A 24,691-nucleotide genomic window follows, 5' to 3' on the forward strand; every position below is an offset into this window, starting at 1 on the left:
GGTGCCTTTACCCGCTAAGTCATCCTGCCTACCATCTGTTTGCAGTGGGGGGCTTCTTGTAGAGCCCAATCTGTCCTTAGAATCTATGTGTAGCAGACATTGACCCTGAACTCAGGATCCTCCTGCCTGTGCCTCCGCAATGCTAGGATTTCAGGTGTGCACCACCATGCTGCCACGGGACTCCTAAACCCTTTCCTAAGGTGGCTAGCTCAGGCTTGGAGCCTTGTGAATTGTTGCACTGATAACATAAAGATGTCCCTCTTGCCCCCCACCCTTATACGCAGGCTTTCATTACTCTGCTCTCAGGGGACTCTTCCTTAGGAGGGATGTGTTGTTTGATCATAGCTGAGGATGGAAAGCACATGAATGTTAAATGAAATTGGCCATCTGTCCTGCTGCTCCATGCTGTGTGTAATACAGTTTTTCTGAATATCAGGTGTCCTGGTATGGACCAGCGTAAGTATCCCATATTGCCATTATTTTGCTTTTGAAAAGACTATGTCTGGGACAAGATGCTGGGCCTTCCCTGTCTTGACTAAATGAGGTCTCCTTGAGGTGGCTTGCTTGTTTTCTGTTCCTACTATTGGTACCTTATGTTTGGGGAAGAAGACCAGTTCACAAAGTGGATGAATGATAAGTCTTTGATTTGTGGAGTAGAGGAAATTATGAATGGCAAAAAGGAAAGAGCTGGCCAAGCCTTCTCAGGCAGATGAGCTTTTGGAAGAAAGATCTGCAGATGTTGCAGAGCTGGAAATTGATTCCTTTAAAAAGGTCAGTGTGATCTTAGGCCCCGGGAGTACTTAGGCTCCTCACAAGTGTACAGACACCAACATGAAGACAGTGGTCTTATACCTCTTATTGTCTACCACAGCATCCCAAGATAGAGTATCATTAATACTTTTTAGAGGTATGTGTGCTGAGTAAATGCTATACAACTGAGCTGAGTCCTGGCCTAAAGTTTTACCATTAGAGCTCGTACTAATAGACAGTAACTAATCTAGGAAGATGAAGGATATTAAGACTGAAAAATATGCCAAATGTCTTCCATCCAAGTACTAACCAGGCCCGACCCTGCTTAGCTTCCGAGATCAGACGAGATGGGGCGCATTCATGGTGGTATGGCCGTAGACAAAATATGCCAAATGTAATAAACATAAGCAGACATACCAGTTTATCTTCTTTGGTATAGTTTCTCTTTTATGCTTATTTTTTGTTTTACATTAAAGATTTATTTGCCTCCTTAAATAATTTATACATTTATGATCTGTTCCTCCTACACAAAACACATGAGATTTACCTTTCAGTATTAAGAATCCTTAAATATTATAATACTTATTGTCATCATTCTTGCGATTCTAAGATTCTCACTGAATAGACTTTGTAAGTTCTGGTTTGTTGTATGATACTGTGTGCTACTATAATTACCACTACATTTTACATTATTTTCAAAATACTTGAGATAATAAAACTATAACATAATTGCTGAGATGAGACAGGACCATACTTCACACTGTAGATTTTGAACCCCTCTAGGCTTGCCAGTGCTGTGAAGTAGTGCATCCTTAGAGGTAGATATTGGTGTGTGATGTGAATTTAATAGGTGGAATTAATTTTCAAAAGTAATTAAAGTTATATACAAATACAAAAATAATACATTTTTTCCAAACTAAAGCTTTGTTGACAGTTTATGTTGTTGGCAGAAAACACCTCCAAGGCAAGACTGAGGCTGGAGCAGTGCCAGGATGTCCCCTCGCCTGCTGAGCCCTCCCTGTTCAAGGACTCTCCTCTGCTCAGGATGAAGACATGGAAATCAACAGAGGTGAGATGCTCCAGTTCCCTTTGCCACTGTGCCAGGTAACCAAGCACGTGCATTAAAACCTGAGTGTGTTCCTTCGCAACTCTGCGGGTTATGTGCTGAAAGATGCATCTTGACATCAGCGTTTTATGTTATTAGGGGTTTTAAATATCAACAAGGCAAAATCATGTTGAGTTTTCTTTTAGTTTGTGCTGTTTATTTTTTTCTATTGCTTTGGAATTCTTTCTGCTTAGTATCTACTAATAATGCATTTGGACTATTTAATCTGTCAATTATTTTTTGTCTTCCATCATTCCTGCTGCATTTTAGACTGTCTTCCAGTCCATGTGTCTTTCATTTGTTGGTGCCTATAACTGTCCCTGCCCTGGGAGTTGTTTCCATTTCAGCGTCTGCCTTCTCTCCCAGTCCCTCGGATCACTTCTGTTCACTCACCCTCACTTAGTTCTGTTCTTGTGCACTTTTCTCTAAGTGGTAATCATAGTACTAAAGAGTTTCCCCGGACTTGATGGAAGCACAGAGACAGATGTTAGGTGGAAAAGTCCTATAGAAACATGCGGCACTTAGAGCGGGGAAGGCTGGGATAGCAGACACAACAGCAGCCCCTGCTTCTCCGTCACTGACTGTCCTCTCCATTGTCCTTTCGCAGCATCTGCACGTATTTTATTCTGATTTTTTTAGATCTGTCTATTTTCATTTTGTCAAGAGTGAATTTTTTGATTTTAGACTATTGGATCATAAGCTTTTCTTGCATGGGTCATGTGTACATGTGTGTGTGTGTGCGTGCGTGCATGTGTATGTAGGTCTAGAGTCCCTCTTGGCCTCCCTGATTAACAGGTCCTCATTTGCCGCTCCTGCCATCTGCAGTGCCAACTGCAGGACCTACACTAGCAGGTTGAGGTCCCCTCTTCCACCGATGTCAGAGACACTGCCCATCTGTTCTGTGGAGCAGGTCAGTGTGTCCCGTCATGTGACCAGCTGCTGGGGAAGTGTGTGTCCTCTCGTCCCCTCAGGTGTCTCCTGCCTCCTTCCTGTATGAACAGAGATCCAGTGTGCTGCCCGCTCTTCTTTTCCTATGAATGCGGCTCCTTGACCATCTACTGCATTTCTTGGGAAGGGGGTTTGGAATCTTGACTCTTTCCTCAGCCCTTTTAGGTACTGAATTTAATGGCTTTCCTACGACTTTGAAAAGGGATTCATATAGTTCAATTTTACTGTCCTTTAATGTACAACTTACAGATTTTTTAAAAATAAAACTAGATCATTTTAAAAGATAAGACATGAGGTGAAATGATTTTAAAATTTACTCTTTCTTTGATCACTGATAGCTTTTCAGTAGAACAGACTTGAATGTCCCTCTATGCAGTAGGACCAGAGACATCAAATGCCACCTGATTTCTTATATCAGCCTTTAGGTCCTGACACTTTTGTCTGGTTTTAGAGGCGCCCTCACTCACTGGTTTATATAGTACCATATTTTGTGTCAGTGAGAAGATGGTAGCTGTTTACACAGGGATTGTTCTAGAACCTGAGCTTTAACTTTCTAAGACATGATTGTGTGTTAACAATATCCCATCAACTTCCTGACAAGCATGGCCTCCTGTTACACCAGGCCATTCAGTGCAGTCCGATATGTCTTCTCTAGCTGTTCTTGTAGCAGAAGACAAACTCTAGCACGCCCAACAGTAAAGCTAACTGTTGCAGTGAACTTCCTGGAGGGGCTCATCTAAATGACCAGCCAGCCCCTTGTTTCCCCGTGCAGAAGGGAGTCATGTCCAGGGCTCAGGCAGAGTGAGGTGCCTTTGAAATATCTCTGAAAAAACTCAAATACAAACCTCGTTAACTATTCTCTTTCCACAATCGAGAGTAAATTGTCTTAAAAGAGACAAAATTATTTTAGAATCTATTTTTAGAGATTTATTTATATGGCTGTGTATGCCTATATGAGTGAATGTCTCCTGTGTGCAGTGCCTTGGAGGTCAGAGGTGTTAGATCCCTGGAACTGGAGTTACAGACAGTTGTTAAGCCAACAGATGTGGATCCTGGGAACTGAACTCTGATCCTGTGGAAGAACAGCTGATGCGCATGGTCACATCCAACTTTTTTTTTTAACATGGGTGCTGGGGATCTGAACTCGGGTCCTCACACCTGTGTAACAAGTGCTCTTGCACTGAGCCACTGCTCCAGCCCTAAGTTTCATTTTTATTTGGTTCTGTTCATGTTTCATTAGTTTTCATTACGTAAACTTAAGTCTTCTAATAAAAATAGTGGAAAAATTAAAATGAAATAAAAAGAAACGAGTCAGTAATCCATAAAGGCATGGAGGGAACTTTAATGCCCATTACTAAGTGCAAGAAGTCATTGACAATGTATGTACCACAGGAATCCAGCAAGAGGGGTCTGGGAAGGGCAGACTCGGAGAGTACAAGGATTGGAGTCTCTGGGGTGCAGGAAGGGTCTATTGGCAGCTCAGGGAGGGCTTTTGGGGAAACCTCTATACAATAATGATCAGCATGTGTCATTAGATCTTTGCCAGAACCCAAAGCATGAATGGCAGCAGGGGTATGTTCAGTGCTAACTACAAACCTGAGTGAGTATGTGTCTGCAGTCTGCTGCACCAACCTATCATTCAGGGACCATGCCTACAGTAACGCTACAGGTAAGATGGACAGTGTGCACCGAGAAACCGGTACCCTGTGCTCAATTAGTCTGTAAAGCCAAAACAGCGCTGAAACATATTCTGCTTTCTTAGAGGAGACTTTTTATAAAGTCTTCAAGTAAGACAAATATTTCTGAGAATAATGAAGCTCCAAGAGTAATAATGGAATTGGTGAGCTGATTAGCTACACAAAAGTTAAGACTTCTAGCCGGGCGGTGGTGGCGCACGCCTTTAATCCCAGCACTCGGGAGGCAGAGACAGGTGAATCTCTGTGAGTTCGAGGCCAGCCTGGTCTATAAGAGCTAGTTCCGGGACAGGAACCAAAAGTTACGAAGAAACCCTGTCTCGAAAAATCAAAAAAAAATAAATAAATAAGTTAAGACTTCTATAAGGTAAAAAGATAAAGTAGAAATTCTTAAGAAGTTAAAAACTAAAAATGAACACTAAGCTGTTAATGATATACTTTTTAAATGTATCATCGGTTTATAAATTGATAAAGAGGACAGTCAGGATGGCTCTGCGGGTGAAGGCACTTGCTGCCAATCCTGTGGACCTGAGTCCAATCCCGGGGACCCATGTAGTGGAAGAAGAGAAAACCGACTCCCACAAGTTGTGCTCTGATGTCTGTGTATGAACTGTGGCATGTGTGTCCCCTCCCCTACACCCCAAAAATGAGTAATTAATACATTAAATTTCTTTAAGAAGTTGATAAGCGGGGGGGGGGGGGGGGGGTTGGGGCTGCAGCTAAGTGGCAGAGAGTGCTTTATGTACTTAAGGCCCTGAATCCAATCTACAGCACCAAACATATGCACCTGAAAGGGTGAAATACCTCACAAAATCTTACTCAGTCTCATATGTAATTAGGTAAAACAAAATTGTATGCCTTTACCACTGATGGAAAAAATGTTTAATTGCTACCAACCTGTATTTGCACTGAGAGGAAGAGTCTCTCCAACACGCTGCTGGATCCAAGCAGGTGCCACTTCTGAGAGCACAATTTGGCACCGTTCACACTCAAAACAAGCCCATGTGAGTACTCAGCGATGCCACTATGAACATACAGCTTGAAAAGGTGGCTGTATGAAGCTTTTTATTGCAGCAATTTTAATAGACAGAAACAAGAAAAATCTTGAAATGATTACCAGTAGGGGATGATTAAATTAATTTACACATCAGGAACACAGCTCAACTTGTCTTGAAAGAAGCACATTTGTAATATGTACTTCAGTGAAAGAAGCCTTTGTGGGGACAGCACATGATGAATTATTATATTTATTATGTAGAAGGGACAAGGTAGTAGATTGCTTGCTCCTGGGCAGGTTAGAGAGTAATCCATACATGCCTGCATACATACATACGTACATACATACATACGAACAAGGTAGAGGGCAATACATACATGCATGCATGCATACATACACACACACACACACACACACACACGGACATATATAGTGACTCCATTTAGCTTCCACCAGCTGCCCCAGGAGAGGCACCCAACACTCAGCACCGCCTTTGAAGGAATGGGCAGGAACTTAGTTCTCTATTCTTGACCATTCATGTTGTTTGGTGTTTTGCAGTGAGTATTTTCTCTAAAAAATAATAATAAAAGCACAAATATAGCCATTAAATGGACTTTTAAGCAGAAGCAATAATGTAGCAGAGATGGGAATGATGAACAAACATAATTAGATTAAGCATAATTTCCACTTATCTAACAACTCTGATAAGTTCAAATTTCTGCAAATAGGACAAATTGCACAGAAATAAACCAAAGGGCAAAATCTGTATATTTTTCATTTTGCAAAATACTTCGTGGAAGCAGCGAACAGACATTTATCGTCCATCACTATTGATTTAGCAACTCACAGCGACATAGAAGGTTTTGGTCAGCTTTACTTTTGTGTGAACCACTTCACAACATCCCTATCAGTTGCTATGGAAACAGCTGCAACCCTCCTCCCCCCCAAATGCAGCCTTGATTGTTTTTTTTTTTTTTCATCCAGTGTCCTTGGGCAGCAAAGAAAGGTTTTTGGGGTTTTGTTTTGTTTTTGTTTTATTTTTGTTTTAGTTTTTGAGGTAATAAAAGCTACAAATAACCTTATTATCAAATTTAATGATAAAAACTATGGAGAGTCTGAAGAAAGAAAACAGAGCAGTGTCAATTATAAACATAAAATGGTTCCTTAGTTTTGAAAGTAATACTCTGGTGAGCCCTGCTATACTTTTGAAAGCTCTGTTCTGCTAAGAATTTTATTTGTGCGGCTGAAGAGATGGCCCAGTCAGTGAGAGCACTTGCTGTGCAGGCATGAGGACCTGAGTTCAGAGCCTGAGGACCCACATCAAGAAAGTGTGTGTGACCATGAGCATCTGTGACTGCAGTGCTGAATGGAGGGACGGGGACAAGGAGGGCAGAGACAAGAGTATTACTACATACCACAGCGAGCTCAAGGTTCAGTGTGGAGAGACCTTGTCTCAAGAGAATAAAGGGAAAGAGGGCATCCCAAGTGATCCTCCAACCTTCAAATGCTTGTGCATAGACATGTGTTCTTGCACACACACACAACTCAATGAAAATGGTTAACGATGTAGAAGTTTGCATTTCTTTTTAGCACTAAATGACATTCTACTGATTCATCCATTTATCTACCAAAGCTTGCTTCCAAGTTTTGTTCATCATGAATAAAACTGCCATGAAAATCATGGTGAAATAAGCCAGATTCAGATACCAGATACCACATTTTCTCATCAATGAAGGACATAGATTTAAACACACACACACAACTATGTGTAGATTTTTGCCGTTGAGAACCTGGAAAGCTTTGTATCATTATAAAACGTAACTACTAAAATATAAAATGAAATTAATGTATCTTGCATTCATTTGGGGGTTTTCTTCTGTGATGTTAGTATTTTTGCTCTGAAATGATGATGAGTTTAATGTGTGCAAAATCCAACAGGTAACCATGGATACACTCTGTTTGCATTATCTTTTATAGCCTTTGCATGGAAAAAAAGAAGATACAGATACAAAACAGAAGAGATTCTCATAGTCTGATAGGCTTTACTTGAGCTGGTAACATGTCAGTCTGTGCTCTTGTAATTTGTCTTGTTAGCAAGCTAAAGAAAAATCATAAGATAATTTCACTTGATAGAATCCAGCGCCCATTTATGGAAGAACTTAGCAAACTTGAAGCCAGATGGTGGGCAAATAAAATGAATATTATTTCAGCAAATATGGATAGTAAAGAGATGCTGGGAGAGATGGCCAGCATTGTTAGCCTGGAGGCACACACAGTGAACTCTCAGAATGGCTGAACCAGAAACAGTGACAGTACCACATGCTGTTTAGGATGTGGAGGGATCAGACTGCTTCTGTTTTGCTGGTAGGAATTTAAAAAGGTGAAGTCACCCTACAACTGGTAGTGTCTTATAAAATGGAATACAATATGGGGAGATAGGGCTTGTGGTTAAAAACACTTCCTGTTTTTGTAGAGGACCCAGGTGTGGTTCTCAGCACCCACATGGCAGTTCACAACCACCTGTAAGTCCAGTTCCAAGGGATTCAATACCCTCTTCTGGCTTCATTGGGCACAAGAGATACAATGGTTCATAGATACACATGCAGGCTAAACATTCATACACAATAAATAAATAAATCTTTTTTAATTTATTTATTTATTATGTATACAATATTCTGTCTGTGTGTATGTCTGCAGGCCAGAAGAGGGCACCAGACCTCATTACACATGGTTGTGAGCCACCATGTGGTTGCCGGGAATTGAACTCAGGACCTTTGGAAGAGCAGGCAATGCTCTTAACCACTGAGCCATCTCTCCAGCCCAATAAATAAATCTTAAAAAAAAAAAAAAACCAACTGAATAGGTGTCTGTGCTAGGTACAGTTAATCCCTAACTCAGGAGGCAGAGGCAGATGGATCTCTGTGAGTTCTAGGCCCGCCAGGGCTACATAGTGAGATCTTGTCTCAAAAACAACAAAACCTGAATGCACATCCATATACCCCAACAATGGTACCCATAATATCTCATAGACATGGAAATTTACTTATAGCATATAAAAACCTGCACCCAGAAATTTTATCTATAACAGCCCAAATCTAAAAAGAACCAGATGTATTTGAATGGGTTAAACATCAGTGTCTGGTGTGCACTCAGCAGGGAAGAGGAAGGAACTTTTGGTGTACACAACAGCTTGGGTGAATCTCAGGGAACTGCGCTAGATGAAAAGAGCCAGTCCTAAAGGGTTGCACAGTGTGTGGTCCCATTTATATAACACACTTTAAATGTCAAAAGAACAGACAGGCCAAACAGATTTGTAGGAGCCTGGGATAGAAATGCTGTGTCTCTGGCTGAAATCATGTCAGATCCCAAACACGTGATGTCCTAGTTAGGGTTACTGTTGCTATGATGAAACACCATGACTTAAAGCCACTTGGGGAAGAAAGAGTTTATTTCACTCACAGTTCCATGTAATAGTTATCCTCAAAGCACTGAGGGCAGGAACCTGGAGACAGGAGCTGAGGCAGAGGCTATGGACTATGCTACTTATTGGCTTGCTCCACCTGGCTTGCTCAGCCTGCTTTCTTATAAATGGGAGGGGAGTGGGGAGAAGATGACGGGACCCACCAGCCCAGGGATGGCTCCACCCACAATGGGCTGGGCCCTCCCCCATCAATCACTGATTTTAAAAATGCCCTACCGAGTTGCCTACAGCCTGATCTTATGGAAGCATTTACTCAATTGAGGCTCCCTCCTCGCCAGTGACTATAACTTGTATCAAGTTGACATAAAACTAGCCAATACACCTGATTTTCTTTTGATCATATGTCTGGGTATGTGCACGTGAGTGCAGTACCTTCCAAAGCCAGAGGCATCAGATCTCCTGGAGCTGGAGCAACAGGCAGTTGCAAACTGTTGGATGCACATGCTGGAACTGAGCTCCAGCCTTTCCTTAATGGCTGAACCATCTCTCTGATGCAGCTTGTGGTTTTCAATGTATGTATTCTTTCTTGTTTCGGTCAGGACCTAACATTATTGCATGACGAGTATCCTAAGCAACTTTTGCCTGCGATACCTCCTTCCATCACCTCTCCTACTTCCTGGATGTCAGAAGGGGAAGCGGAAGTCTGCAACCTCTGGGATACAGGTAATTTGGTTATGGACAGAAGTTTCTCCAGAAACACGTGTAAGATGCTCTAGAAGGGAAGTCTGCACAAATAAGATTTGATTTTGAAATATAGCAACAGTTGACTTGGTTTGTTGCTGGTAATCGGGACAGGACTGTATGATAAATCTATCCAGCCATGGCCTTAGGCTCCCAGTTTGTCAGTCACTTGCTTCACTGACTTTTGTTTCTTTCATTTCTTTTTCATTTTGTCTAAAAATTAACTGTAAACCTTGAACTTTTTCGAAAGCTTTAGAGAGCAGAACTAATTTTCTGTTCTTAAAAAAGATTTATTTTTATTACTTTTTAATATGTATGAGTATTTTGCATGCATATTTGTCTGTGTTCCACATGTGTGCCTTTGTGCCATGGAGGTCAGAAGAGGGTAGCAAATCCTCTGGAACTGGCATTATAGACAGCTGTGAGCCACCATTTGGGTGCTGGGTATTGAGCCTGTGTCCTCTGTAAGAGCAGCCAGTGCTCTTAACTCTTGAGCCATCTCTCCAGCCCAATTTCAGTATGATTTTAGTGTAATTTATTTTTGATGAAGTTTAATGAGGGAGCGCCTTCTAAAACAGGCATTAAATGAAAATGTGCATAAGCATAATGCACAGCCAGCCTCATTGCCACAGCTTACTTAATCATCTTGTGAATAATTGACATTAGAAAAGGGCAACAGTATAGATCTGGGTGTGGTGTCTCACATTTGCAATCCCGCCACTCAGCATGGTGAGACAGAAGGATTGCAACAAACTTAATGCCAGCCACATCCATGCCAACCTGGACTGCAGTGTAAGACGCTGTCTCAAAAAACCTGGAGGAAAGGGCACAGGATAAATACACAAAATGACACCAAAGTCACCTCCAATAAATGACAATATTGGGTCTCATCTAGGCTCTGCTGCTGTCAGGACCCTGTGTTCTGGCTCTGGTTGAACTGTTCCCTCCAGTCCTGCTCTACATGAAGTCCCAGTTTGTGATATACTTTGGAGCTGAAGATGGAACCCAGGCCTCATGGCATACATGCTAAATGCACACTCTACACCACACTGCATCCTGGCTGCAATAGGCTTTCCTCTAGGTTTGCTCAGCAAGTAGGGTGAACCATCCTTCACCAAGATATGAATGAGACGTCTATCAGGAGCATTTATCACGAGCTATTGTGACACAATTACATCATATAGCAATTGATAATTCAGATGTCAGCCCAGCAGAGGAAGTATTCCCTGATGGGTACCCTGTCAGCAAGGCTTGCAGACCACTGACTCTGAAAACTGTTGCTTTCCTCTGTAATTTCCCTTGTGCAATAACAGCTATGATATCTCCTCACTACCATGCATTTTCATGTGATGTGTATATGTAATCTCATGATTGCATCCCAATCTTATGGGCACACATATCTGTGGATGTTTAGGAAGATGGCTTTTCATTTATTTCCATAATTTTGGTGTATAGAATATATGCTGGGACATGCTTTATAACTAGATCTATTTGTCCCACAAGGGCTGTGGACACTTAAAAGCCTGCCTTGTTCATTTGCTTAGACTAACTAACTGTACACAATTAGCTCACTTTCACCTCAAAGCAAGTTCAAGTTAGACTAGAGGCTTTTTGTAAATGGATCATAAGTTTAAAACTTTACAGCTGTGCACAAGGTTGGAGTCACAGATTTTCAACCTAGGTTGCTACACAAAGCACTCTAAGAGAAGCATGCCAGATCTTCACTTGCTAGTCTGCTAACAAAAGACCCATGTCTCAAAGTTTGCTATTGAGCACTGTGCCCCCCAGCCCAAATCTGGTTACAGTTTTACTGCTGAAACCTTGAAACCCTTGTGTTGCCATGGCAATGGCTCAACTCCTTATCACTTACCCTAGGAATGTGCTTATGACCAATGAGAAGTAGCCCTTGTAATTTCTTTTTTTAAGAAAAAAATATTTATTTATTATATATACACTTGTGCCAGAGACAGTGCTAGATCCCATTACAGATGGTTGTGAGCCACCATGTGGTTGCTGGGAATTGAACTCAGAACCTCTGGGAAAGCAATCAGTGCTCTTACCCTCTGAGCCATCTCTCCAACACCCCCTTGTAATTTCTTTATTGCGTCAAGGTTCTTGGGGGAAAAGGGTTTTGAAGCCAGAGGAAAAAAATCTAGAGGAAGAATCGAGGAGAAGTTAGAAGTAGGACAGGAGTATTAGAAAAAAAGCAGAAGAATTTAAAGGCTGATTAAAAAACAAAACAAAACAAAAAAAACAAAGCCATGTGTGAGTTTGTTCATTTGCCCTCAGATCTTCGCTGGCTGTTACTTCCTCTGTAAACCCTGAGAGGGCCTTGGGCTAGAGTGTCTTGGGACTGGACCCAAAAGCTTTCATTAGATGTCCTCAGTACCCTTCACCTTATCTCTCTGCTTTTCTAGCTCTCAATCGTCCTGTCCTATCTCACAGAGGTGGCTCCTCATGGCCCCCAGTGTGTTAGTGTGGGCTCACTTTCCTTATAAGCACAAGGGCACCTTCATAAATGGTTCCTTCAAAACGCTTATGAGAAGTTAAAGAATATTTTAATAAATGCAACAAAACTTGAGGTTGTGGTAATACATGTGTGGGATGGCATTTGCACAGGTAATTGCTATAAATGGCTATAATCCAGGGACAGTTTGCTTGACATTTAAATTTTAATTAATTAATTTTTGAGACAGTGTCTCATTGTGTAGCTTTGGCTGGTCTATAATTCACCACGTAGACCAGGCTGTCCTGGAAATAACTCTCAGATCCACCTGTCTCCGCCGCCTGGGTGCTGGGATTGAAGGTGAATGCCACCACATCTGCCTTGCTTAGTGTTCCTGTGACATCCTTTACAGCAGGCAGCCCAAGTCCGAAAGCTTGAAGGCAGAGCAGTAAGGAAAACTTTCTTGTATTCTAACATCACCTAACATTTCTGCCTCCTAGCATTTCAAATATAGACTTTCTTTTTGAGAGCAGTTTTAGATTCACAGCAGAACTCAGTGGAAAGTGCAGCATGTCTCTGCTCCTGTGCAAAACACATCCAGCTTGTCGCTCGCCTTGTGTTTTTACAGTCAGACTTGTGTTGATGCGATGGTCATTCAAAGTCCCAGTTCACTCTTGGTGCCGGACATTCTGTGACCTTAACTAGCATGGCATACATCCACTATCACCATACAGTGTAGCCTTGCCCCACGCTCCCTCTGTGCTCCACTGTTCACCCCTGCCTCCCTCAGTCCTGTCAGCCACTGACCTTTTTACTGTCTGCGTAGTGTTTCCTTTCTTAGAATGCCGCAGCACTGGAATCATGCATAAGCACCTACTTTAGATTGGCTTCTTTGAGGTTCTTAGCTGACTGAAAGTTCTCCTCATGGCAGGATCCCTCCTTTCTCCTGATATAGAATAAGATAATTGATTTGCCCACTATAGGACACTTTGGTTGCTTTTGGTTCTGCAGATATGGGGTTTTGTATGAATATATTTTTCCCTCTAACACTTTAACACAAGTGAAGTTGAGTATAGCTTCAGAGGCCACCCTGAAGATGAGAAGCCACAGAACACAAGGGAATGCCTCCTCTGTTTTTCTTAGCCAGAACCCATCTAAGCCAGAGGGGCTCTTCTTGCTATTTTTAATATGTGAGTATGTGGGGTGTGTGTGTTCATGTATGGCTGTGTATGTACAAGTGTATGCACATGCCATATATAGAAGAGACTTGAAGTTAATGTCAGGTGTCATTCTCAGTGGCTTTCTACTTTGTTTACTGAGTCAGGCTCTCTCTCTCTGAATCCAGAGCTCACCAGTTCCTACTAGTTTCGTTAGCCTGCTTGCCCTGGAATCCTGTCTTTGTCTCCTGAGTGCTAGGGTTGTGGTCAGGCTCCACGCCTACTCTGCTTTTATGTGCAACAAACACTTTATCTACTGAGCCATCTCTCTAGATCCTTTTCCTATTTTTAGGCCTTTCTTTTCTCCAGCCTTTCCCTGGCTTGTTAAAATGCAGATCCTAGCATTTCACTTCCCAGCTTCATAACTGTCAACAACTCTCTGCTGCCAGTGAGATAAATCTAATTTTTTCATATTGTCATATGAAATTTCCATAGTTTGATCCCAGCTTATCTTTCTGATCCCATTACTCCAAACAGTCAGTACTATCAGGACTCTGCGACATTCCGTGTGTAGTTCCTTTTCTTTAGACGGTCTTTGTTCCAGGGTGACATGCTGGTCTGTTTTGTAGTGTAAATACCATTTATTATGCTCATGGATTCTCTGGGTCAGGAACTAGGACAAGGCACAGTGGGGATGGCTTGCCTCTTCCATGATAGATAGATGTCAGAGTCTCAGCTGAGGAGCTCAAAGGCCAGGACAGGAATCTTCTGAAGACTGGCTCCCTCGTGTGTCTGGCCATTGCTGCTGGCTATCCACTGGGGGCCTCAGTTCCTCTCCACATGAGCCCATTTAAGTGGTCTTTCCACGTGGGCTAGCGAGAGCTTCCTCACAGCATGGTGACCGGGTTCCCAGGGTGAGCATATTCTGTCCAGTAGAAGCTGAATAATCGATCCCAGAAGCCATGCCATTGTGCTACCATTATGTCCTGTTCATCCAGGCAGTTGCAAAGTCCTGCCCAAGCTCAGCAGACAGGAGAGAAGACCTCTACCTTTCCATGGATACATGGATTTCATACAACACTGAAAGAAAAAAAAAACATTGGGTAGGATGCACGTTGGCATATACATTTATGTGCCCATTTGCGTGTTTGGAAAATGTCTGTCAGCTTTCTATGACATTATAAATATTTGACAAAATCCTATTCAAATACCAAGGCCCAGAGAAAATGTCATGACTATTATAAAATCCTTCTGTGTGCTAAGTAATTTCTCCTTTCAGTATGGTGTCACGTGACTTCCCTAATACCTCTATTATAGGATTCTTAAATTTGTGGTTTAAATTTATGGTATAAATTATACTTGCTTTATAACTGCCTAGCTAATAAATTGATATACTCATTAGAGACATTTAACCATTGGAAATAAAACCACTCTGCATCCTGACCGTCTTTATCCAGCACAGTCATCTAGCTCCAAAGGGTAAGCAGTTAACAAATTGGTGAGATATTTCTAGACCATTCTCTGTGTGTTTATACATATATATTTTGAATTATATGCAGCTAGCCTTATTTTGTTTTAGAACATTATTCTTAGTTTTTTCTGAAATTATGTGGCATGTAAGAATACCACTTTGGCAAGACCAAATAATACCACTTTTGAGTATAGGATGCTCAATCGTGCCACAAGGACATGTGCTCAACCATGTTCATAGCTGCTTTGTTTGTCATAGCCAGAACCTGGAAACAACCTAAATGCCCCTTGATCGAAGAATGGATAAGAAAAATGTGGTACATTTACACAATGAAGTACTACACAGCAGAAAAAAATAATGACAGCTTGAATTTTGCAGGAAAATGGATGGAGCTAGAAAATATTATTTTGAGTGAGGTAACCCAGACACAAAAAGACAATTATCACATGTACTCACTCATAGATGGTTTTTAAACATAAAGCAAAGAAAGCCAGCCTACAAACCACAATCCCAGAGAACTTAGACAACAATGAGGACACTAAGAGAGACTTACATAGATCTAATCTACATGGGAAGTAGAAAGTAGAAAAAGACAAGATCGCCTGAGTAAATTGGGAGCATGGGGACCTTGGGGGAGGATTGAAGGGGGGAGGGGAAAAGCAGGGATGGGAGCAGAGAAAAATGTAGAGCTCAATAAATATCAATAAAAAAATACCATTTTGGTGGGGGAGTGGTGAAAAAATTGTTCATTGTTCAGAGCACTTCCTATTCTTTCAGAAGATCAGAGTTCAGCACACACACACTTAAAATATATAAGGATAAATCTTAAAAAGACAAACAGGAATACTGCTTGATTGCCCTTCCATGTTGGTCACTATCCAGAGGTTTTCTTAGTCTTCTATTATGTGTACAGCATTCCTTCCGTGTGTGCCTGCAGGCCAGAAGAGGGCGCCAGACCTCAGTACAGATGGCTGTGAGCCACCATGTGGTTGCTGGGAATTGAACTCAGACCTCTGGAAGAGCAGTCAGTGCTCTTAACCTCTGAGCCATCTCTCCAGCTTCTTAATCTTCTATAATATCTGGGTATATAGTTTATTCCCCTGATAGTGGGCATTTTGCTGTTTTATATTTTTCACTCATAATTATGGCTTTGGCGAATAACCCTGTAAACATATGTGAGTGTTCTTCAGGGGAGGTTTTAGAAATGCTTTCCTACGCTGTATTGTCTGCCCATTTTGTTTTCATTATTGCTATCTGTTAGCTCCTCAAATATCAGTGCCAATCCGAGCTTGCAGTACACACGAGCCCATCCCTCACACCCTCACTAGCACTTGAGATTTTCAAGCCTTACATTTTTATCACTTGTAAAAAAGTTGCATTACATAGCTGGTATAATTGGAATATTTCCACATATTGATTGGGTGTTTTTATTTCCTCCTCTGTGGCTTGCCTATTTATATAATTAACCCATTTGTCTTGTATATTGTTTGTTGTTCATTGAATTGATTTTGTAGCATTACATATATGTACACATATAATTTATGTCTGTAATTTGTGTTGCAAATCTCTTCCAGGCTGTGGCTTGTCTTTCAACTCTCAGTGATGTGTTCAAAGAAGTTTTAGGTTTTCGTTTGTTTGTTTTCTTTTTTTTTTTCTTTTCTTTTTTTTTAAATTTTTTTTTTTCGAGACAGGGTTTCTCTGTAGCTTTGGTTCCTGTCCTGGAACTAGCTCTTGTAGACCAGGCTGGCCTCAAACTCATAGAGATCCACCTGTCTCTGACTCCCAAGTGCTGGGATTAAGGGCATGCACCACCACCGCCTAAGTTTTAGGTTTTCTATCTTACTTTTTTCCTTCATAGCCAGTATGTGTTTCACACACACACAAAGACCTGAGTTCAGATCCCCAGAGCCTGACATAGAGTAGATTATCTAACAAGAACCCCAACAAGGCATGAGATGCCCTCTTTCGAGTTGTTTATTAGGGCTGTCCAAGAGAATCCCAAAACATACAACCTATTGCTGCTGCCCTTGATTGCCCACAGAGGTAGAAGGTAAATCCCTGTTGCTGAAGTCGCCATGCATTTTGGACATAGGGTCCAGAGAATCTTACCTGGATCTGATCCGAAAGCCTCTGCCCTGGCTTTCATGGCATCAGAAGGTGCCATGCATCTTCCAAAGGAGAGAAATAATCAGCAGTGTGCCCAGCTATGACGCCTGTGAACCATCAACAACCGGCATGGAACAATACTACTAAGGGTATAGAAGTGGCATGCGTGTCTTGCCAGTAACCAGTTGCTCTCCTGTTGGGCTTAAGGCCCACTCAACCAAAAGAAAATTGTGCCTGGATCTAAAAACCTGGCCAACTTCCTAAGGCTACTGAAGTCATGGATCTTGGAGGAGAACCTACAACCGCCATTTTACTAGAACAGCATAATTCCTCACTAAATTAGAAAGATTTATCTTCAAACCTACAGTTAAGTGTGTTCTCACCCCTCATCAAGGAAACTTCTCCTTGCAACTGAGGGAGATCATTTCAGAAAACCACAACCAATCAAAATGCAGAGTTGTGAAGCCCACTACTAACTACAACATAACTCCTGCACCTAAAACTCGGGGATCATAACAGAAGAAGGGTCAGAAAGATTGTTAAGAGCCAGAGGAGCAGCCGGGTGGTGGTGGCGCACGCCTTTAATCTCAGCACTCAGGAGGCAGAGGCAGGCAGATATACATGAGTTCGAGTCCAACCTGGTCTACAAGAGCTAGTGCCAAGACAGGCTCCAAAGCTACACAAAGAAACCCTTTCTCAAACAAAACAAAACAAACAAACAAAAAACCCCAGAGGAACAGGAGGTTTGCTGGGAAATGATGTCTCCTAAAAATGTCAGAAACTACACCAATGAAGTCTCACCAACATGGCTGCCTAAACGGGACTCGAACATGGACAATACCAATAGCCATGCTAACATGGAAGGGAGAAAGCTTATAAGGCCTCAGCCCTAGACTAAGTAACTAAGGAATGCCAAGAGCCAGAGACACAGTCTTCACTAAAGAAGAGCACACCAACTGGTTATCCAGTACCAAGTGGTCAGCCCTGGAAAAGTACATACAAGTAACGTTATACAGACTGAGCAGGTAGTAATTGTGTATTACACAATTACACACACACACGCAGAGAGAGAGAGATACCAACAATGAAAGAAAAAGAGGCCATGAGTTAGAAAGAGAATAAGGGGTAGGGCGATGGTACATGGCAGTTTGGAGGGAGGGAAGGAAGAAATATAGTTATATTTCAAAAATTAAATTGCTTAATAGAAAAAAACCTGGTATAGTGTGTGCATTCTTATAATCCTAGCCTTAGGGAAAGGGGGTTTAGATAGATGGATCCTTAATGCTCATTGGCCACCCAGCCTAGACTGGTAAAGGTGCTTACTGCCAAGCCTGACAGCCTGGAGTTTGATCCTGGAATCCATATGGTAGAAGGAGAGAATAGACTCACACAGGTTGTCCTCTGAGCTCCACATACATGCCAGGATACTCACACCCATTTGTATTTTTAAACTTAAAAATTTACACAAAAACATAGAAGTAAAGAAGGCAAGAGATTGAGGAAAGACTAGATATCAACCTTAAGTCTCCACACCAACATCCACACACTACACACATACACAATACTAAATATACACACTCCAAGACAGTTTTCCCCAAGTTCATAGGATATGTTCACCCCATTATATTTTCATGGCTTGAGTTATGTAGTCCGTCTTCATTTCAAGGGTTTGTGAGCGGTTTGTAGACAGCAGCTTGTCCAGACAGTTATCTCACAGTGCTACGGACTGGCCCGTTTCACTTATCCTGTGTCTGTGTACACACACTCACATGCTCGTATGTACTTGTCTGTGCATGCACACAAAGAATCCAGATGTCCACATTGGGTGTATTCCTCTATGTTCTCTATCTTTTTTTTTTTTTTTTTTTTTTTTGAGACAAGATCTCTCATTTAACTTGGAGCTTGCCGTTTTGGCTCATCTGGCTGGCCAGTGAGCCCCTGCAGTACACCTGTCTTACCCTACAATGCTATGGTCACAGACAGATGTGGGGACACCTGGCTTTTATGTGGGTACTGGGATCTGAACTCATCTCTTCATGCTTGCATACCAAGCATTTACTCACTGATCCATCTTCTCAGCTCCTTGATCTTGTTCTGAAATTGTTCTGTAACCTTTAGTGATTGTAAGAGTTAAACCACTCTTTCTGGTCCCCTCTCTGTGCAGTGATTAAGACTGAACTAATGCCACCTTAATAATCCCTTAATGTTCTTGGGGTGACATCAGCACTTTACTATTATATAAATGATGGTGAAGTAGCATCATTTCTCCCCACTAGAACAAAGCAGGCTTTTATTTCTGTTTCTGTGATTTGATGCAGATTTCAAAACACTTTATTCTGAGTTTCTTTCTGTCCAGTTCACTTACTTATCCTGTCAACAGATGGTTCTGATTTCCATGTTCTGATTTTGGTAACTTCAACCCATGGCAAAAATAAAATAAGAAAGCTATTCTGGCCAGGCCTTCCATTCTGTTCCTTTCTTCTTGCCTTTTGTCCTGGGTATTTCTTTTTTTCGTCACCTGGTATTAGCCCCTCAGGATTCATCTGCATGTGTGGTCATCGTCCTCTTCACTGCTGCATAGTGTTTCCTTGCAGGTACACTCCATCACTGGCACTGTGTGTCATGTTTGCTTGTTTGTTTTCTGTTTTGTTTACACACTGGGCTTGTATGAACTCACATAAATTGCCCCAAGACTCCTGGACTTCATGGACAAGAAGTTCTCCAAGTCAATTATTTGTCAGTTAGATATTAGCTCCTTGAGATCACCTAGCATGCCAGATTATTTTCCAAGGATGTAGTTGCTACAAGTCCCTGGCAGCCCCTGATCTTGTCGTGTTTGAAAAGTTGCCAGACTCTCATTTGTTCTAAATTGTTTTTTTTTTAATGAAATTGAGCATATTTTTGTGTGTAGAAACATTCCACAGTCTGACTCACTCGTGTTTTCTTGTGTAAGGCATCTGCACATCTCTCTTGGCCATTTTTCTGCTTGGTTGTTTGTCTGTTTCCTAATTGATCTGTAGGAGTCTGGATCCGGGCGGGAGGCCGAGCCTGCCATCTCATGTGTGGTTCTGCAGCTCACGGGTGCTCTTTACACTTCAGATGGAGGGTTTGCAAAGCAGAAGTTCTGAATTTTAATGAGGAAGAACTTTATTCTTTATGATCTGTGCTTTTGTGTCTCCTCTAATTTGGGAAATGTCTTCCTTGTCCTGAAAGCACAAAGATAACTTTATAAAGGATATTTTAAAAAAAAAATTTTCCATAGTTAAATCATTAACTGGTGTGTGATTGAAGTAGGAATTCAGCTTATTTTCTCCATAAATGGACAGCTGCCCAAGAATCATTAGTTAGAAAGTCTGTCGTTTCCCCAAGCGACCTGCAGTGTCACCCACGCTCTAAGGCATCGTTCATGTGCACACAGATGGGCTCATGGGCTGTGTAGAGCCATCGGGGGTGGGAATGCACTTTGACAATGAACGGCTTTCATGACACTATGTTTATAGCAACTCTTGATGGACTTTCCTTCACCCTGGTCCCAGTCTTCTACTCTCCTGCATGAAAGCTTGACGAGCCCCTTAAAAAAATCTCACTGGAGTTTTAACTGACGCAGTATTGAATTTTTAAACCAAGTTGGAAAAACGAAGACCTTACAACAGCAAATCATCCCATTCACTTAGTTCTTACCTACTGCATTTATAGTTTTTACATGCAGGTGTCTTGTAATTTTGGCTAGATTTGGTCCTGTGTGCTTGACTTGCATGTGTTGTCCATATAAGGTGATGCGATTATGATTTTTCAACTTAAGAAAGTGTAAAACTTTGTTTCCAATGTGGAATTGTGGTCTTTTCTGGGATAGCAATCTGCCACTTACTTGATGGTGGTGCTGGTGCTGGTCAGCAGTGGGACCCCACGTCCCCAGGGAGCCCTGTGATCTCACGGGGGTGGGGGGGGAGCTTTCCCTGGTGCTCTGCCATGTGCCAGGATGTCAGGTCCACTAGGTATATTAATGAGTTATCAGTTTGCTGTAGTTTCAATTTACAATGGCCACCACCTCAGGAATTGCCTCAAGTCTTGAGACGTGTCTTTGTTTTCATGTTTATTCTAAGAAGCTGCATTTGATAGATTTCATTTTCTCTTTGTTGATGGTACAGATGAGTGGAATTAATTTTTTTGTATATTGATTGTTATAACCATCCCTTTACTGATCGGTGTACAGATTCTTCTGAGTTTCTCATATTGAAAACCACATCATCTGTGAATAATGGCAGATTTAGATTTTCACTGGCAAGCTCTATATCCTTTGTGTTTGGCTCTACCTCCTTCACACACTACTGGGTAACAGCATGGCCAGGGGCTTCTAAGACCTCGTCCATATCTACAAGAGGTTAATGCCAACCCCAGCTCATAGGAGGTACGCACTGCAGGCTTTTGCAGGTCCCCCTCACTAGTTTATTAACAGTTTATCAAGACCGCATTTCAAATTTTCTACACTTAGCGTCTATATTGACACCTGCAGATTTCTTTCTTCTAGACTATTAATTCTATAACTTATTGATTTATAAATATTTAAACAACCTTGAATTCCTTGGGAAAACCTCAATTGGCCTGGTACATTCTCTTTTTTGCTTATTTCTGAATTTGGTATACCAGTGTTTTGTTCAGGAGTTTAGCATTTGTGTTTCGAATGACGTTAAGATGGTCTTCTCTCAAATTCTTGTTGTGTTTTGATACTGAAACTTTGCTGCACAGGACTTGGGAGGTGTTTGCTCCTTTTTATCTCCTGGATGGAGCTGTGCAGTCTGCAGATGGGGTGCCGTGAGAGGCATGGAAAGACCTGTAAAAGCGCTGACAGTGTGGTTTGTCCTCAAGACTGCAGGCAGGGATAGCAGTCAAGGAGCGGGAGGGGTCCAGGTGAATCAGCCCTGGCACCAGGTGATAACTGTTTTCCTCTCTTGAGGAGTAGCGTTATCCTCTACCCTGAACAGTTTGGGCAGTCAGCATTCATGATCACCCCAATGAGGGAAAGCTCCTGTTGTTGAAGCTTTACCTGCTGGGCAATTCAAGGTCATAACATCCCTGTTTCTCAGCCATAGCCCACTGAATGACCACTGCCTCTGACTAAACAGAGAATTTCCCCACTGATGTCTGAGTACCTCCTCCACAGCGGATGCATTCTGGCAGACATCATAGAGTTCTGATGTATTTGCCTCAAGTACATGTCTTCAGAGTTCTGTCTACCCACCTTCTTGTCACTAATCTTCTCTTCTTCCTCCTAAGCCCCTGATGAGGACCCTGCAGTCACTGCTCATGAGTTCCTGTTGATTTCTCTTAGGCATCTTACCTTTCCCCTTGTACCATATGAAGATGTACTGTCTGCAGCCCTGTCTAAGGAGAGGACTCTCTACTGATGCTCAGGGCACTCTGAGCGGGGCTATAATTTGGCCCCTTCACTTCTGAGCAGCGCTTTGCAGGCTTACTTAGAGACCTGTCCTTGTCCCTCCCTTAGCTGTAGCGAGGAGCTCGCCGTGAATCTGTGGGTGTAAGCTGAAGGAATGGAAGCTGTAGCATGGCACCTTTGCCACCTGCCTGTGGTGCTTTCAGTACCTGACTTGACCTTGTGTCCTATGAACCAATCTAACTTGACAATGGGGTGCTGCTGTATGTGTTCATCTCTGTGCTCTGCAGTTTGGATGAAAGTCATTATGTGAGGGGACACCACTGCTTGGTGTTCCGTAGGCAGTCAGTCTCTTATCAGGGCCCCATTACAAGCCAAGAGTTGTTTTTCAAGTGTATTGTAATCAAGGCACAAGGCATGCCCTTGGCCCAGTGCAAGACAGGCTAGCACTCTGTGATTTCCTACCTGGAAAGGAAGAGCTTCCAGATAGCACTTGCAGTCCCACTGGTTCCTCTGGGCTCCACAGCTCAGCAATCAGTGTGGCTTGTCTAGTAGCCCAGACTTGCTGCAGAGCCTCGCTCAGAGCAGGCAGTGGCCGGCAGAACAGTGCACTGTGCCACCCACAACCCAGTATGGATGGTGTGATTCTTTCTTTGTGTTGGGCAACGGAGGGTGCTCAGTTTGTCTCTCACTCAGGGAGAGCAGTCTTCTCATTGTCCAGACCACTGAATACTCTAAACCTTTCACAGGCATGGCAGGCCCTGTGCGTATAGCTCCAGGAGTGCCTGCTACTGGCTGCACACACTGAATAACATCATGCCATCAGTGGAGTGGCCAACATGATGCTTTATGAATTAGAAGGAAGGAAGTGCAGCCCTTAGAAGACTCAGCAGAAACTGGCATGGTGTCTCTGCCCCCATAACCCTAGTTCCCAGGAGGCTGACAAGGTAAACGGCTGTGAGATCGAGGCCAGCATGAAATATGGAGTGAGACCTTGTGTCGAAACAAAGAAAAGAAGGTAGCAGAGTTGGCATGGCTCTGAGGCAAAACAGTAATAGTATGATCATTGTCTCTGTCACATGAAGGCTGATAATTGTGTTTAATAGGAGGCTAGCAGCTGAGCATTGAACACTAAGGCTGGGTTGATCTGCTCTGGTGTGAACTGAGCTGGAGCTCCGATGGGCAGCACGACCCGATCAGTGAGCAGCAGCCATCCCCCGTCCACTGGCTTCCCAGCATAAGCTCATTGTACTGTAATATGTAAGACTCGCTACTACAACTTTCACATCTTTGGTGTCTGCACTAATTTCTTCAACTGTACCAGAAACATGGGATGATGTAATTACAGGTGTCTTCTTGTTCTGACCATAGCAGTCTGCCTTCCATGGGCAGTTGAACGACCATAGAGGTCTGTCCATTATGAAGCATGTGTGTTCCCTCTACATTCTGAGACCATGCAACAGATCTTGTGGTGAGGTGGATCCCAGACTAAGGTTCCTAAGCTACCCATAACCCCCTGTGTACAAAAGACTACTGGGGCTTCAGAGACCAGTGTTCCTTCAAAGACAGTAGACAGTAAGATTTTAGGACAGCTGTAAATGACTCCTGGTGTCTCTGGGGAAGAGTGTGTGTGTGTGTGTGTGTGTGTGTGTGTGTGTGTGTGCACCTACTCCTACTCACGCAGCATAGTCTCACACTTTCTTCCCACTGCAATGTTACAGAGGCAGAGAGGCCTTCCTGTATATCACAAATCACAAGTCACCTCCTTACCATTAGTGGCACCTTTCTCTCTCCCATGAGTGTTCTTTGTAGCACACTTCAGTGTCTGACACACTGATTGCTTTTGAACCCATCTAAAAGCACATGGCCTCAGGTATCATTGTGAACCTGCCATTAGTACAGCATCAGGTTTGGACTCTGCTCTTAGGCAACTCTGAGTATGTATGCTGCTTTTCCAAACAGCTGTAAAAAATTTGCATGTGTTTCTCATGACCCAGTGCATTTCCCATTGCCTTTTATTTGAGGGCAGTTATATGCTCCTTCATCTCGTCCCTGAAAGTGCCATTATGCCAATCATCAGAACTTAGTAAAGCATGCCTGGGATTATGACCTGAAGTTAGGGTTTCTGTCTCTATGAAGAAACACCATGGCCATGGCAACTCTTATAAAGGAAAGCATTTAATTGGGGCTGGCTTACAGCTCAGAGGGTTAGTCCATTATCATGGCAGGAAGCACAGCACCATGCCGGCAGACATGGTGCTGGAGAGGGAGCTGAGAGTTCTACATCTGGATCTGAAGGCAGCAGGAAGTGACAGCAACATTGGCCAGGCCTGAGCATCTGAGACTTCACAGCCCTCCCCCAGTGACACACTTCCTTCAACAACACCATACCTACTCCAGCAAGGCCACACCTCCTAATAGTGCCACTCCCCATGAACTCATGGGGGCCATTTTTATTCAAAC

At 42.6% G+C, this 24,691-nt stretch overlaps 1 protein-coding gene across 1 annotated transcript in view; it reads left to right on the plus strand.

The window, feature by feature from the left end:
- Enthd1 (ENTH domain containing 1) overlaps positions 1 to 24,691 on the plus strand; it is a 109,171-nt gene that overhangs the window by 42,087 nt on the left and 42,393 nt on the right. The window contains exons 3-4 of the mRNA XM_057792418.1: positions 1,701 to 1,819; positions 9,515 to 9,638. Coding sequence (XP_057648401.1) covers positions 1,701 to 1,819; positions 9,515 to 9,638 — 243 coding nt within the window. The remainder of the gene's footprint in view (positions 1 to 1,700; positions 1,820 to 9,514; positions 9,639 to 24,691) is intronic.

This window comes from Chionomys nivalis, chromosome 17, assembly GCF_950005125.1.
Source record: "Chionomys nivalis chromosome 17, mChiNiv1.1, whole genome shotgun sequence".
Taxonomy (NCBI): domain Eukaryota; kingdom Metazoa; phylum Chordata; class Mammalia; order Rodentia; family Cricetidae; genus Chionomys; species Chionomys nivalis.